At 54.4% G+C, this 15,615-nt stretch overlaps 1 protein-coding gene across 2 annotated transcripts; it reads right to left on the reverse strand.

The window, feature by feature from the left end:
• Nucleotides 1–1,071: 1,071 nt before the first annotated feature.
• Nucleotides 1,072–5,721, reverse strand: Npas4 (neuronal PAS domain protein 4). Of its 2 annotated transcripts, XM_027944624.2 has the most exons (8): nucleotides 5,547–5,721; nucleotides 4,664–4,815; nucleotides 4,387–4,489; nucleotides 3,997–4,270; nucleotides 3,707–3,816; nucleotides 3,252–3,387; nucleotides 1,703–3,132; nucleotides 1,072–1,100 (listed from the first exon to the last, which is right to left on the reverse strand). In XM_027944624.2, exons 1-8 carry the CDS (start codon nucleotides 5,719–5,721, stop codon nucleotides 1,072–1,074), a joined length of 2,409 nt encoding a protein of 802 aa, XP_027800425.1. The 2 variants fall into 2 exon arrangements, with proteins under 2 accessions (XP_027800425.1, XP_071473123.1); XM_071617022.1 differs by lacking the exons at nucleotides 3,707–3,816; nucleotides 4,387–4,489; nucleotides 4,664–4,815; nucleotides 5,547–5,721 and having other exon boundaries at nucleotides 3,997–4,180.
• Between the last annotated feature and the right edge of the window lie 9,894 nt (nucleotides 5,722–15,615).

The raw sequence follows: 15,615 nt of genomic DNA on the forward strand, positions 1-15,615 counted from the left end.
CAAAACCACGTTTAGGACCAAGGTCAGGCTGAATCCCCAGGTTATCCCAGGCCCTTTGTTGGCTCCCTCTCTGTGAACACTAGGCTTGGAGCAGGTAGGAGAACCCAATATCCTCTAGGATGGGACACCAAGCACCTCAAGGGCAGGGAGTAGCATGTGCTTCATCCAATGCTCCAGCTCCTGGCACTACAGGTGCCACAGGATACATGCAGATTAGAGGGCCATGGGAGTATGCGCGCATGGAGAAATGCAGGGCCCAAGCAGGTCCAGAGTTTATATCCTGACCCCAGGTTTCCCCAGCCCCCCACTTTCTCACTCCCCATCCTTCCTTTTTCACAGCAGTCATGACACTGGAATTACCAAAAAGGCAAACTGGACTTTATTATAAAGTTGGCTACAAAGTCACCACAGCACCACGAGGTGGCCGTCTGGGCAGGCCCAGGCGGTCTGGCGGCCGGGTGATCCCGCACCAGGTACACGCGTTCGTGCAAGCACACGTGTGTCGGCAGGTCTGCCTTCCTCCATCGGAAAGGAACGTAGCGTCTCTTCGCACCCCCCACCCCAGGCGCGGGGCGCAAAAGTCACAGGAAGGGCCGCCAGGGCGGCGGAGTCCATCGGAATTGAAATCCCGTTACTGGTGTGTAGAGAATTCTACGTGGGTGTCAAGAGCCCCTCAGGGCACAGGCTGGCCCAGGTGGGCCCTGCCTTTCCCCCACGAAGGCCCAGGGGTGGCTTGGCCCCTAGGAGTGGAGAACTGGCCCAGGCCCATGGGGCAGCGCGGGGGGGAAGTGAGACTCCCCCATTCTCCGCTTGAAATCGCATTCAAGGAAACTCACTACGAGTGAATACAGATTGAAATGGAAACTGGGATCGCTCGAAGTCTCTTGAGTTTAAAAAGAAGCTCCCCTCCCTTGCCCTCCCACCACCCCCCCAAATCTCTCAGGGCCTGGGAAATCAGATATATCCCCCTCTGGCCCCCAGAATCCCCCCAACAGTCCCGGGGGGGTGGAGAGCGGCTCCACGTCTTGATGACAATATGCCATACTTGACGACGTTAAGTCACAGACTTATTCAAAACGTTGGTTCCCCTCCACTTCCATCTGTAGAGAGAGAGAGAGGGAGGGAGGGAGAGAGTCAGTCAGGCCTATTAGAAAAGAGCATCCTAGGGTTGAGGGTGTGGCACAGATAGGATGGGTGTCAAATATGTTGGCTCAATGACCGGATCATCTAAGCTCAGCAGACAAGAGGAAATTTGTCCAGATGGCGTGAAACTATGGTTGTAGTTTTGGAAATGATGGGGCCATAGCAGGGAACTAACCGTGATAGAGCCAGGGGCTCAGCCTCATCCTCTTTCCTCAATTTCTACAAACTGTTGTTCGGCATCCCCTTTAGGGGATAGAACTCAATCAACAGAACTCGAATCAATTTTTCAGCCATGTTTATGTGGCCTAAGGACAGTTTCTTTACTCTGGGACATTGATTGTCTTCACTTGTAAAATGGGGTGGCGTCTCCGAGTTAGGAAGCATACACCTTCCCAAAGGATTCCACAGCCATCAATCCCCAGCCCCTGCCTGCCACGTCATTTACCCTCACTGCTACCTTTAGCAAAATTAATAGAGAGGGGAACAGATTCCCCCAAGCCTACCCTGAATCTCATTGGAAGGACAAGGACATATTCTTGATATTTTGGGCTGCACTCACCTTCATGGAAGCTGTCTTGAGCTTGGCTCTGGAGTTGATGCAACTCATCAGTAAACCCATCGTAGGGGAATGCTGAGACACCTGTCTCAAAGGCGGTTTCATAGGTGGCCAGGTCCTCCAGGAAGCTGTGGTCTTCTGGGGACAGGTTGTTGCAAGGCGATGGGGCCCCTCCTGGGCCCTCTGCCTCAGGATCCCCTGAATCCCAATCCCCATTGGGGTCTGGAGTAGAGAGATCCATGAAGATGTCTTCCACGGGTGTCTCTTCCAGGAATATGTTATCAGGGTCAGCCAGAAAGTCCAGCTCCTGGCATTTCCAGGGTTTCAGGTCCAGGCTGAGCACAGGGGGGCCAGCCCCCGACAGGGACAGGTTGGAGTCCAGGGGCTCCAGTCCTCCAAGTGGCTCCAATCCCCCAGTGCCAGCCTCAGCTGAGAAGGGCCTGTCCATGCCCTGAGCCAACTGGCTGATCTGCTGGATGAGACGGTCAATCTCATTTTGCTCCTTCTCAGAGTAGTGGAAGAAACTCTGCTTGACTGGAGAGGCCTCCGGTGTGAGCAGGCCTTCAGGCACCAGGGGGACGTCCACAGACAGGGGGCCCCGGAGCTGAGCCAGGGCCAGGAGTGTGCAGTCCCCATTACCAGGGCTGCTAGGACTTGGGGGCAACTTCTCATAGAGAAAACTGCATCCCTCCTGGGCGAAGTAAGTCTTGGTGGGATTGGGACTCAGCTGCTCTGGGAAAGTTTGGCTGGGGCTGTTTAGGGGTGCTTGGAATGCTGTGCTGGGAGGAGTCAGCTGCTCATGGGCAGGGCTGCTCAGAGGCTCTGGGAAGGTGGCAGTGCTGGGAAGCAGCTGGTCTGGGAAGGTAGAGGTGCAGGGAGTCAGTTGGTCTTCATAGCTTCTGGCTGAGGTTTCGGTCAACTGGCCGGGGAGTGGGCTGGTTAGTGGATCTGGGAAGGTTGCGCTGCTGGGCGTCAACTGATCAGAGAAGGTTGCAGTGCTTGGAGTCAGCTGTTCTTGGAGTGAGCTGGATGGGGCAGGCAGATGGGTCTGGAAGGGCTCATGGAGGCTGAAGAGGAAGGCACAGCCTCCTGGCTGGTGGGGTGTGTAGGGTGGGGTACACACAAGATCCTTGCTCAGTTCTGCATGGAGAGAAGGCTCAGGCCCAGAAGGGAATGGCAGGTAACTGAAATCCAGCTCTTTAGGTGGTCGGGGAAGCTCTTCTGATGCTGAGACAACACCTAGTCCAGGAGTGTTTGGGAAACCAGTGCTTCTGGGAGCCCCCAGGGGTGGGGTAAAGAGTGGGTTAGAACACTGCTCCTGGGAGAGGATGTTCTCAGGAAATGAGGGCAGCATAGTCGGGGCGCCCAAGACATAAGCTGCCTGGGTGTCTTCAGAGTTCAGCTGCTGGCGGAGGCTCCAGGCTTCCGAGTCACTGGAGAAGAGAAGAGGCAGCCATAAGGGTTTGGTGTCCATTCCCAGAGCCGTTCTCTGATTTGCATCTCTTGCATACAGACCTTGGCTGCCCCCCAGGGCCCTGTCTTTGCAGCTCACCTGATTGGGTAGTTATTGGCAGTAATAGGGCCTTCTGGACCTTCTGAGTATAACAGGCAGTAAATCCACGCCCAGCCTCCAGACTTGGCCTGTAGTCTCACGACCATCTCTGCCTGAATATCTCCACTCTCAGCCACTGGGGAGAAAGAAGAGATGCAGGGTTAGGATACCCACCAAGTTACACCACCTAAACTCCCACCTTGCTCACTTCTCCACTGAATTGAGGGAGCCCAACAACTTCTTTTCTGACTACCCTAACCTGCACCTCTCACTCCCCACCTTGACCTTGACACTCAGAGTTCCCCAGCTTGGTTCTATTCTCGCCTTGACCCTTCACCCTGAGGTTTACTCTGGTACCTCCCCAACATCAGCCCTGACCATAGTCCATTATTGGTCTGGTCTCCTATGCCCTTTCCCAGCTCCCTGTCTTGTCCCCAGCCTCTCTGGACACTCACATAGGCGGTAATGTTGAGCAGAAGCATGGGCCAGGTCCTCAGGGTGCAGCAGTCCATACCATGATTTACAGAGCAGTTCAGTGCGCTCAAAGCCCAGGTAGATTAGGACACTGGGAAAGTGGAAAGGGTGAGTTCAACTTTGTGTTTTCCTTGCTTGGAACACATGCATCTCACTCCCTCCCAGGTTCTCTGCCCACTAAATCCCATCTTCCCTGCCCCTGACTCCAGAATCTAGGGTCCCATCATCTCTGGCCTGCCTTCCTCCTGAGGTTTGAGAACTCTGGGCTTACCTCTCAGATATGTCCAGTAGGGCGAGGTCTTTAGCATGCCGGCTCTGGAACATGGCCAGGAAGAGTGAGGCAGGGCCAGGGCCAGGGCCAGGGCCAGGGCCAGGGCGGGGTCTTGGCTCCAGTGGGGCACAGAAGGCAGTGAACACAGGATTTCCTGCCCAGTAGGCCCCAGGTGGGTGAGCATGGAATCGACCTCGAATAAGCACCAGTTTGTTGCCTGCGCTCTGGCGCCGAAGAGATTTGGAGGTGTTGAAGTGGCAACGGAAGAGACGATCTAGATGGGTAAGGAAAAAAAAAATATTAAGAGTGTGGGTGGCTGAGAAAGATGGTCAATGGGGTGGAACAGGGAAGCAGAGGGAGACTGGACTGAAGGAAGAAGGCAGTTCTTACCAGTGTCCAGAGCAGAGGGCAGGGTGAGTTGCTGACGCACAGTGAGGTGGTCAGCTGGGTCAATGATGTCGTAGATACTGTCACCCTGGGCAACCAAGTCCACCTGAAGGAAAGAAAGATGACCATTAGTGAAGACAGCAAGAGAAAATCTTTGGCCCATAGCATCTTCCAGTGCAGGATCCCTCCCTCTCCGATAACTCTCAGTTTCTTAGGAGTAGAAAGCTCATTGTACATAATTCACACCCCAGTCTGAGCTGAAGACACTCTCAGTACTCACCATCGAGTGTCCCAGATGCTCGCTCACACTCTCAGACAGGTACAGCAACTTCCCCTCAGCTGTAAAAACAAGCAGAAATCCAGGCAGTGCTGCTACGATGTCTTCAAGCTCTTGAGCTGAGAGAAGCCCTGTGGGGCCAGCCAGAGGAGTGCCTGTGGGATGAGAAGACATGGTGAGTCAAGATAAGATTGGCACGCAAAGCAGAAGTGAGGAAGGCTCGGTGAGTTTCAGAGAAGCCAGAGGAATTTCTCATAGACCTTCCTTTGCAAACACCTGTTGACCCGCTGTCCGCAGCTTTTGGCCAGCGGACCTGTTGCTGGAACTCCCCAGCCAGCGAGCCCTCACACTTCTGAGCGGGCCCCGGAGCCTCATCGGCCCTGGATGTCAGCACCGTGGACAGAGCTCCCAAGTGGACTTGGGTTCAGCACCGCAGACAGCGCCTCAATGCAATCGTTGCGGTCAGCACCGCGGACAGCGCCCCAGAGCCATCAGTAGAGCCCTTCAAGGGTGGCAAACTGCAGCTGCCCTTCCTCTAGGCTTGTCCCTGCAACTTCCCAGGCTTCCCTCACCGGATTCCCGGGGTGCTCTGAGCTGGTGGGGAGTACAGCCATTCTGTCCTGGCTCTTTTCCTTCCCTAAATTTGGTTCTAGTAACACCATTCAGGCTCTCTAACCCTCATCCCAAACTAAAGTGAGGTCTGGACGACAGAGCTCAGGAAGAAAAGTAGGAAGTCCCGAGTCCTCCGAGTCCCCCCGAGTCCCTTCTCTCCTTAGCTCGCCAACATGCTGCCTTGGACATGCAGCAGTCCCAGCGAGTTCCCTCAGATCCACTGTCCCCTGTGCCCGCCAGTTTGGGTCTCCGTAGCTAGCCCCAGATTGCTCACCTCCAGCGAAGAAGACACCCTTGCGAGTGTAGATGCAGGCAAGACTCATAATGTGCAGGTAGGACAGCCGGACCTTGTCCGCTTCGGCCAGCGGTAGCAGCTCCTTGAGATTCCGGATCTCGGCGTTGATCTGGTCGCGGCGCGCCTTGGAGGCGCCCTTGGTGGAGCGGTACATGACTGCCGGCTGTGGAGCTCCAGCTCCGGCGCTCCGAACACCTGCGTTCCTGTCCCGACGCACCGGCGGCTTCCTCCTCCTTGCTTCCCAGTCTCTCGCTCCGGCTCTCGCTCTCTCTCTCCTCTCCTGGGCTCCGCTCGGCTGCGCTGCCCCCCTCGCCTGCCTCGTTCCGCCTTATATAGCTCCTGCCAGGCGTGGGGGGCTCGTTTTAGAGAGGGGGGGGGCGGGAAAGCGGGAGGCTGGGCTAAGCAAGCTGCAGCGGGAGCCGCTAACTGGGGAGGGGGGGGCGCTCCTCCTCCCTCCCCGGCTTCCAACGTCATCCCATGACGTTGAACAAGAGCGGGAGGGGGGCCGGGAGAAGGGGGAGAAGACAGGCTGCGGAGGGGGCCGCGGCTGGCGGGAGCTGAGCAGAGCCTGGCGCTGCCTTAGAAAAGCCTGAAACGGGGGTGTGGGGACTCAGGTTTCCCAGTGTGTTGGGGGAAGGGACAGGGCACAGGACAGGGCGGTCTGAAGACCCCTGCAAGAGAGCGTGGAGGGCAAGAAGGGGCTGATACCGACAGCGAGTTTTAAGGAGATAAGGGAAGGGGGAGGAACCGGGTCATTGGCAAATCCCCCTCCTCATTTGCCAGGCAAAGGTCAAGATCATATAAGTGGGAGGGCACGGACTTTCCCTGGCCTTTGGGGGATAGGTCACACCTGGGATTCCTTCCTCGGGTCTATTCAGTCTGGGATTCCCTTGTCCATTTTCAAAGAACTAATATACTAATATTCCCTTCCCCTTCCCAAGCCTCCACCTTGGCGATTTATCAGGGGTAGTTACATGGGGGTCTAAGTCCCTAGGATGGGATGGAAAGGTGGGGGTTCTGTGGGAAAGGCGTCAGTGGAGTCTGGCCTTGGTCCTAGGAATACCAACGAGACTAGGAATACCAACGCTGTAGTCTGCAATGAATCTTCGTTTCTCTGTCGATTAATTAACCTTAGTCGCTGACGGGGGGAAACTGAGGCAGGGACTCAGGGCACAGTGCGGTCTTCACCCAGGGGCCTCCCCAACCCCCCGCCGCATTGCCGGTCCCCAAAGCGAGCGGTTACCCCGCCCTCGGGGAGCCTCGATCGCTCCCGCGGGCCGGGGGCGGGGGCGGGGCCGGGGGAATCCCAGCTCCATATTAGGACAGGAATCCTCTGCCGCAGCCGCCGCGGCGGGCGGGGCCTGGCGGCCTCCGCGCAGCTCCGCGAGCTCCCCCCCCCCCCCCCGCTGCTTCGGCAGGGAAGAGGGGGAGGCTGCGGGGAAGTGAGGGGGCCGCACTGGGTCCTCCGCGACTGCAGCACCTACCAGGGACCCTTAAACTCGGCCGGGCTCTCCTCCACGCCTCCCTGCAACCCTCTCCCCAGCTTCAGCTCTAAGATTCCTTGCTGTCTCTCCATCTTCAACTCTCCGCCCCCCCACACCCTCAGTTTTTAAAATCTTATTGCATGCTAGGTAGCCTGTCCTGGGTTTATGCGCCCCCTAGCCCCCTAAGGTTCCCCTTCTGTTCCATCACGTCTGTCTTTTTTTCGTTGTCAGGTCGTGTCCACATCGTGTGGCCTTTCTTTCCCTACTATCTTCTTTCTCCATTCACCACACATGACTGCTGTCCACAGGGAAAATAGGTTGCCTCTTATCCCAGGATCCCATAAAGGGAACAGGGAGTGGTCTAGAAGACATTTTTATCTGAAAAGTTACTTGGGGGAGAAGGGGGTATACTGAAATGAAACCACATAAAAATTGAGGGAGAGGGGTTGGCCTGATTGTAGAGAGTCACCCAGGAAGGGTGAATATGAACTTTGACACCAAGAAGAAATGTTTGGGGTCAAGAAACTCCCAGTCCTCATCGAAATGGGTGGTAGCAAGACGGGCAGCATGGGAAGAAGAAGAGGCAACTGAGGATGTCATAGAAGAGGGGTCTGTGGCTGTGGAGACCCGGTCCTGATGGTCTTGTGCTATTTTGGCAGAGATTGGGCCATCACACAAACCATCCTAGGGTCAGTGGCACAATTGAGGTGGGGGAATGGTGTGCATGAGTCTGTCTCCAACTCTGTGGACCTGAATGATGGAGAGGTGGTCCCTTCAGGATGTATGTCTCGGTTGCATTTTTCATCTCTAACTACCAATGTCCCCACTCACCCCTCACTCCAGCTTCTGTTCCCCTTATCTTTGGACTCCCTTTCCATATGAAAACCCAGGGCGGGCCTCCTGTTTTCTTCACCTACTGTTGTTTTAGGTCCTGGCTGGGAGACATTCGTGGCGCCCCTCCGTAACAAGAGGGGTCTGTCTATTGACTGGGTCCAGCTAGTCTGCAGCAGTTGGAGGAGCAGATTCACAAGGAAAGAACGGTGCCCTGGCCGCTGTCCACGGTGCTGAAAGCATTGCCACACGAGTCAGATTAGGGCCACCTGGAACAGCGAAGCAGGGCTCGCGTCCACACAGGCTCAGGGTGAAGCCCCCTTTAGCTGACCCCTTCTTCTATGAGAATAAATGGGTGGGGGTCTCTAAGGGCCAAGATTCCTGGGCTCTGGGAGTTGAGTAAGCAAGGGAGGAGAATTGGGCTCGAGGGAAGAGTCCTTGGGTTTTTCCAGGAGAATGGACTGGAGAGAAAGCGCTTTAGAAAGCAAGAAGGGTCTAGAAAGGGACACGGGAGGGGGCGGAGGAGGGCTCATCCTAGTTCGCCCACTCCGATTCAAGTTGAGAAGCTCTAGATGTCTCCGCTCCCTAGGCCAGCTCCCACTCCTCTTGCCTCCCACCTCCGTGAAACTATTTTTAACTGTGCAGAACCAAAAATAGCTTGGCAGCAGCTTCAGGCCGTGGGAGAGGAGCTATTTATATCACCAGTGACGGTTCAGAAATAGCAAGCAGGAGGAGGGGGGCGGCTGGCACGCTAGAGAGCTCCTGGCCGCTGCTAAAAATACTGTCAGTGTGAGTCATCCTGGCCTGGCTGAGTCACCCACTCTCCCCCCAAGCGGCAGGCAGCAGCAGCAGCAGAACAGACTAAGAACTGGGAGCCTGTGAGGGGGCATCACAGCCCATGGGCTATTGGAAAGTGGGCAAGGGAGTGAATTGGGAGAGGGGCTTCGGGTGAATATGTAGAAAGAATGGGGGAGGGGGAGCGGGAGCCTCCTAGCCAAACTTACTGGATGAGCACCAGCAACCCCAGTTATGCACTATTACTGGAGGATGCTTGGGCAATTTAAGAGAGGGAGTGTGTGTGTGTGTGTGTGTGTGTGTGTGTGAGAGAGAGAGAGAGAGAGAGAGAGAGAGAGAGAGAGAGAGAGAATGAATGAATGTTTGCTCACTAGATTGAGACTGTACATCCCTGTGTGTCTGCATCTGAACATGTCTGTCCAAACATGTCTGTAGGTCTGTATCTATGTGTATGCATGTGTCTTTGTAGCTGTGTGTCTATCTCTGTGCATTTGTGTATTTTCCTATGCTTTCATTGATGTGCATCTTTTCAAAAACTCTCCACCTTCCTATATTGCTTGTAGTTCTATGTTTGTGCCTGTGTATATTTATTTTTACAGTTTCCTGTGTGTCTCCGTGTGTGTTTGTGTCCCTCTCTGAGTCTGCTCTGTCCCCTCTCTCAGCATCTGAGGGTGTGTGTGTATTTGCATGCATCCCAAGGCTCAGTATACCTTGGTTGCTCTCTCTGATGTCCCTTGTTGGTCTCTTGCACCATTTATCCTTTGCTCTCTTCTCCCCACCCAGCATCTTCCCTTCTTTCCAGTCCTTAGCCCCCAACCATGTGCAAAGGTCTCTTTGTCACAGGCAGTTTCTAGTAAAAACATGGAGGAAGGCAGCCCCACGTGAACACTCCCCTTTCTCTGGAACCATCCTGATCCTTCCTGGCCTGCAAGAGTAAGTGGTTTTCCATCACTCCATATTTGGGGAGCTGAGAGAAGAGAAGGGCTTTCTTTAGTTCTTAAAAAAAATTCCTGGTGTGGGCACAGTCATGTGTAGCACGCACATACACACACAGAGACACACACACACAGACACACAACTGAGAGAATGAGAGAAAAAAATATCAAGGTCCCTTCCTTACTGAGCAGAGCTCGCATCTGTTGCCATGGCAACCCGCCCACTCCTTCCCCGAAAAATCACCAAGAAGAGGTGATGGCATCGAGGAGGGATTGGCTGATTCCTTTCTTTATTATTTTTTCCGAAAAAGGCCTTTTTATAGCAAGAACAGGCCACAGGATTCCTTGCTTCTGTCTTGCATAGCTTTATTGGGAACCTAGGGGGACATCACACCTCAACCTCCATTACAGAAGAGGTGTACCATTTCCAGAGATTTCCAGGAGAATGACTCCTGGGAAGGAGTTGGAAGGTGGATGGGAAATCTGGTTCTTCAGGAGAGCATGGGGACTCCTGGGCAGTTTTCTGAAGATTTGGGGCAAAGATCTTGACAGAGGGCTGGCTGTCTGCATATATCTTGTCTTTCTCTGGATAAATATGTCCATGAGAAAGAAAAGAAAGGATGAAGGGAAGACAAGAAGGGGGAGAAGAGGAACAGAAAGTGAGAAGGGACATGAATGAATCACTGGATGGGCTTCAGGGAGGATGAAAAGATGAGCAAGGAGGCCAGCACCAGGACAGACAGGTGGACAAGCTCAAGATCCGCCAGGCCACTGGCGGTGCCCTTCCCTAGATTACAGCTGTGGCTGTTTAATTTGAGCCCCAGGGAAACTGGGGCCATAGAGGAATGTTCTAGGGGAGCACAGAAGCTCATCTCTCCTGACTCCAGTCCCAGCCTGAATCTCAGAGGCCTTCTCCAAGCCCTGGCTACCAGCCACTGCAGCCACATCGCTCCTTCAAGTGAACCGTCGCCTCCTGCCAAATGGCTGGGAGACGGAGAGAAGGGATTCCTCATTTCTTCCTGTGCTAGACTTGCTGCAGAAATGGGGTCACTCGGGGCTGGGAGTTGGGAAGGAAGACTAGGAATCTAGTCTTCCTTCGAGTCACCTCCCCCTCTGGCAGGCTGCTACCACCCTCAGCAGGCAAGGGCATGGCCAGGTTGGGGTGGAGTGGGCAACGGGTGCGACTCTACTCAAAGTGATGGAGGAGAGGAAAGAAAACTCTTAGAGTGTCACTGATCTGTTAGACAGCCTCTCATGACCAGTCCGACTGATATTACGATGCTAATTTGAGAGATGATAAAAGTACGGATCAGAGGTGGACGATGACTTAATCAAAGTCGCACAGCAGGCACTGGCAATGCTGCACCTTAAGCCCAGCTCCTACTTCCCAACCCAGACTTATTCTCTTGCACCCTGTGGAACACCAGGAGCCTAGACACTATGGCCCATGTGCCAAATTGACCCATTTGGTCTTTTTGTAAATAAAGGTTTATTGGAACACAGTCACATCCATTCTTTTGCCTATTGTCTATGGCTGTTTTCACACCACAATGGCGGGGCTGAGTAGCTGCAACACAGACCATACGCCCCCAAAGCCCCAAATATTTACTATCTGACTCATTACAGAAAAAGTTAGCCATCCTTAGAGTAGAAGGTGAGCTCACCCAAGAAGATCTCCACTTTTTCTCTCCCTCTTTCTCACCCAGAAAACTCTCTGAACCGGGAGCTTACCAAACCATCATTTCCTCTCCTTTTACTCTTCCAAGTTCCTGGAGAAGTAATGCTCCTTATGTACATGTTACAGGAGGAGAGGTTGGGAAGCCCTATGGGATAGGCTCCCATCGATGCCTAGCCCCCTTTGAGGGTGTGCAGATGAGGCTTCCCCAGGCTGGAGTGGTGCTCCCCATCTGTTCCCATGGCAACATGAATTGGAGCTGGTATCGAAGAGGCAGGGTACTGCATTCCACCCTGTCCCAACTCCAGCCCTCAGGACTGCATTTAGGGAAGAGGGATTTATCCCACGTTGGTAATCAAGTTATTGTCAGAAAGACACTTTTCTCTTTATGGAAAGAAAATGACAGCAGTGTGGGATCCCAGGCCTTCTGAAGCCTCTAATCTAACCCAGGGGAAGAATCTCCACACACCTGCTCAGAGAGGCCAAGTAACTTGTCCAGGGTCACACAGCTAGAAGGAGATAGATCCAGAATTAGAAGCCAGGTTTCCCCACTTCTCCTTTTTTCTGTTTTATCTTTAACTGGATCAGTCTTATTAGATTTTTCTTTTGAATTGGTGGATTTGAATCCTTGCAAAGGTCTTCTGACAGATTTTCTAGCCCGCTCCCCAGGCCCCATGTCTATGAAGGGAAAACATAAACTCCTGTGGAGCTGGTTCTCCTGGTGGCTGTGCTGTCTTCGGCGCCTCCTGGCAGGCTGTTTTCTTTCTCCTAAGGCCTTTTCATGATGCTATCACTCCCTCAATCCTACTAGCACATGGAAGGAAGCATTCAGAACATTTTATCTATTTATGGTTATGAAATCAACAAATCTCGTGTGAAGAGGGAGGGTGCTGCAAACACGCATTGAAATGGTCAGGGACCGGGAGCAGGCTGAGCGGGGACCATGAGGGACCTGGAGCCATACAAAGGGTGGCAGGGGGTGAGTGGAGCCCAGTGGGAAAAGATGCTGACCTTCGGGCAAGGCTGAGAGGGGAGGACGCAGGAGTAGAGGGAGGAGCAGCACCTGTGCCCAGAAGAGAAGGAAGATGGGCCCTCAAAAACAAGAACGAAACCCAAACCACGTTACGAGTTCACAGCAGGGACCCCATGCCTCCTACAAGCTGCAATGTCATCCCCTGTTCACCTGACTGTCTTCCCACCAGCATCTACGGCTGCTTTCCATATCCCCAGCACCCGGCACTGGCAGGGCATGGAGCAGGGGCCGGGTGAGGAGGTCACAGGTGCTCCCTGAGGGCTGAGTGGGGGCAGCCTCTGTGGTGATGTGACAAGGTGAAACGGGCCTGCCCTTGAGCTCATGGAGCCTCCAAGCTGGTGAGGGAGAGCGGACCCCAGCTCACCTTCGAGGGGAGACTGCTGTGAAGCAGGCATGCAAGGTGTTTGGGGGGGCCATGTGGGAGATGTTTGAGCCAAGCTGCTGGGGGGCGAGTGTCCGGCTGACCAGGCTGTGCTGGGCAGGGGGGGTAGGTGGGAGGGACCGGGAGTGCAGCCGCATGAAAAAGGCTCTCTACAGTGACAGGCAGCCACAAAGGAGGTCAAGGGTGTGTTCACAGAGGGCAGCCCCCATCTGGACCAGGTTTGGCTTCAGCTGTGCTGGGACGGTACTGAGATGAAGTGGCTCAGGCCCAGCCTTGAGCAGAGGCACGGCCAGGACCTTTGAGGAGTGACTCAGACCTCCCCCAGGTCTGCAGCCTGCCATACCTGTGTCTCCAGTTTCTTCCAGGCAGTTTCTTCCAGCCTGGGCCCTGCTGCCCTCTTGCCCTGCTGCCCTCCACGAGTTGTCTTTGCATATTCTCTGCCCTCTGTGGGGGTGGCATTTGCCATCCCCTGGGCCTGGTTCATCTTATTTTCCTGATGTCTCACCTCAAACATCACCTCCTCCAGAAAGCCTTCCCTGATTTTCCTAAGCCAAATCCTCAGTCACAGGTTCCTAGGCACCCTGCACCTCTACCAGCTCTTGTTGCCATAGTAACTTTTCACCGTTTTCCAGAGGTGAGTTGATCTTCTGTAGCCACCTGGAGGGAATGGTCTGCTCTGCTCACCATCAACTCCCCGGCATGAAGCAAGAAGCACATAAATATTCATTTTTTTAAAAAAAGTCTAAAAGATGGAAGACTGGAGATATTTATCTCACAGAAGAGAGGACCTTAAGAGGGTGGGTTGGCATCTTTGGCTATCTGAAGGCCATCAGAAGGCGGCAGGGGTTGATATGGTCTATGTGGAAAGGAGAGGCTGGCTGCAGGGACCCAAGGCAGAAGGGGTGGAGGCTGCACCCGACTCTGGGCTGAGTGTTTGTGACACTTAACTAAGTGACTAAACCTCTCGTGTCTCAGTTTACCACTTGTTCAGCAGGGATGTGAGGAGAACAATGGCACTGGCATCGAGGGCTTGATGCAGGAAGTCAGTGAGCTCACTTAGAGAACAGCCTGATGTATATAAAAGGAGCAAAACATGTGTTGGAAGAGAGCGTGAATTGTTATGATGTTAACTTGAAAAATGTGGTTCTGAGCAAGATTCTGCAGAGCCAACCTGGACTGGTTCAGCAAGAGTGGCGCAGGGGCTGGCACCTGCCGGCCCTCGACACACTGTTCCGGGCTTGGTCTAAGATAACTACATGGAGTAGGTCACGCTGGGGGCTGCAGCAGAAAGGACAGAGATGACAGTGGGGTCCTGGGAAAGCCAAAGGACACAGAGTAAGTGACCCTGAGGGCTTGGGCTGGGCTTCAGTGCACCCCTCCCCAGGCATCAGTGCCCCCCCTACATAGTGCTCCCCAAGTCCAGGGATGGAGAATGAGCTCAGCCCCAACACACCCTTCAGGATTCAGCGACTGAGCCCCCTGGCTAGTTTTCTAGAAGCTAACCTGAACGTGCTGTCCCCCAGGTGAAACCCACACGGTCCCGGCTACTGCTGCCCATTACCAAAAGCCCCTCCTGCTGCTCCTCCTCTCTCCCCTTCTATTCACAGCTGCCTGGGCTGCCACAGGCTCCAGCTTCGAGGCTTTCCATGATATCACCTGAGCGCACCTGGAGATGTGAGCACTCACCGTCGCAGCATGTTCCTGCGCCTTATTTACCTGGTGCAGGTATCAACTCCATAAACCTCACAGCACCCCTCTGAGGTGTGGGCTGCTTATTTCCACTGGCCCTGGGCCAGCATGGAGGGTGTCTGCAAGGCATGGTCCAGGGGACCCCACGAAAGACGGATGGGGGATAAGGGTCAGAGGATCAGAGGTAAAGAGTAGGCCTGGGCCACAGGCAGGGGGGAGCCCTAGGAGCAATCAAGGAGAGACCCCAATCAGGGGAGGATGAGGATCTGCACCCCGAGAGTGCCAGAACTGCAGAGCTGGCTGAACTACAGCAAAAAGGGAAGAGCAGCAGTGGCCTGTTGATGGAGCAGTTTCTGGAACCAGGAAGGAATGAGCACCGGGTAGGCGGGGAGGGGACACCAGGAAGCTTCAGAGGAAAGAACCATGTGGTTGAAGGGAAAGCTCCCGATCGCCCAGACCTCACAGGGGTGGGCCGAGGCGCCCTCTGCCAAGGATTCAAAGCTCTGGGAAAAAGAGGAGGTGAGCTCAGCGTGGATGTCAGCAGATTGTGTCCGATGCAGAGGAGCGGTTCTGGACAGGAGGATCAGGAGACATGGATTCTGGTCCTCGTTTTGCCACCAGTCCTCTGGGGGTCATGCAAGCCCCCCCTGTTCTCTGGACCTCCATTTCCCTATTTGCAAAATGGACGGGGGTCCTTCCCTGTCACTCTGGGCATCTCTAAGCCAGGTCCCACCTAGCCCAGCACCTTCAGGATCTGGAAAGGGAATGCTCCAACCCTGAGACCCAGTTTCAGATGGGCATGAGCCCATGTCCCCTGGGGTCTGTAGTCTCCCAGAGGACCAAGTTCTGAGCACTGGATGAGCAGGCTCACCTCAGGTCCCTGGAGATCGGGCCCGCGTAGACTGGGAGGCAGCAAGTACAATACTGACTTGCTTTTCCATTCTTTAAACCCAACCTATCTGGGGCCACTCACACAGTTTGGTGCCAAGTTCATCAGGGGACTCACCATTGGAGGGGTCCGATGGGGTCCAAAGTGTGCAAAGCTGACCCCCAGGTCATCTTCAGAATGGACCGCACAGCCTGTGGCTGAAGTAACCACCATCTCCAGCATTTCTTAGCATCAGTAGTGGAAGAAACCCCCCTCAGCAGTGACCTATAACCAGCCACTGAGAGACCGCACAGCCGGGTCCGAACACCCAATTTCAGAGAATCCCAGACTCACAA

The sequence above is a fragment of the Marmota flaviventris genome, chromosome 9 (assembly GCF_047511675.1).
Source record: "Marmota flaviventris isolate mMarFla1 chromosome 9, mMarFla1.hap1, whole genome shotgun sequence".
NCBI classification, from domain to species: domain Eukaryota; kingdom Metazoa; phylum Chordata; class Mammalia; order Rodentia; family Sciuridae; genus Marmota; species Marmota flaviventris.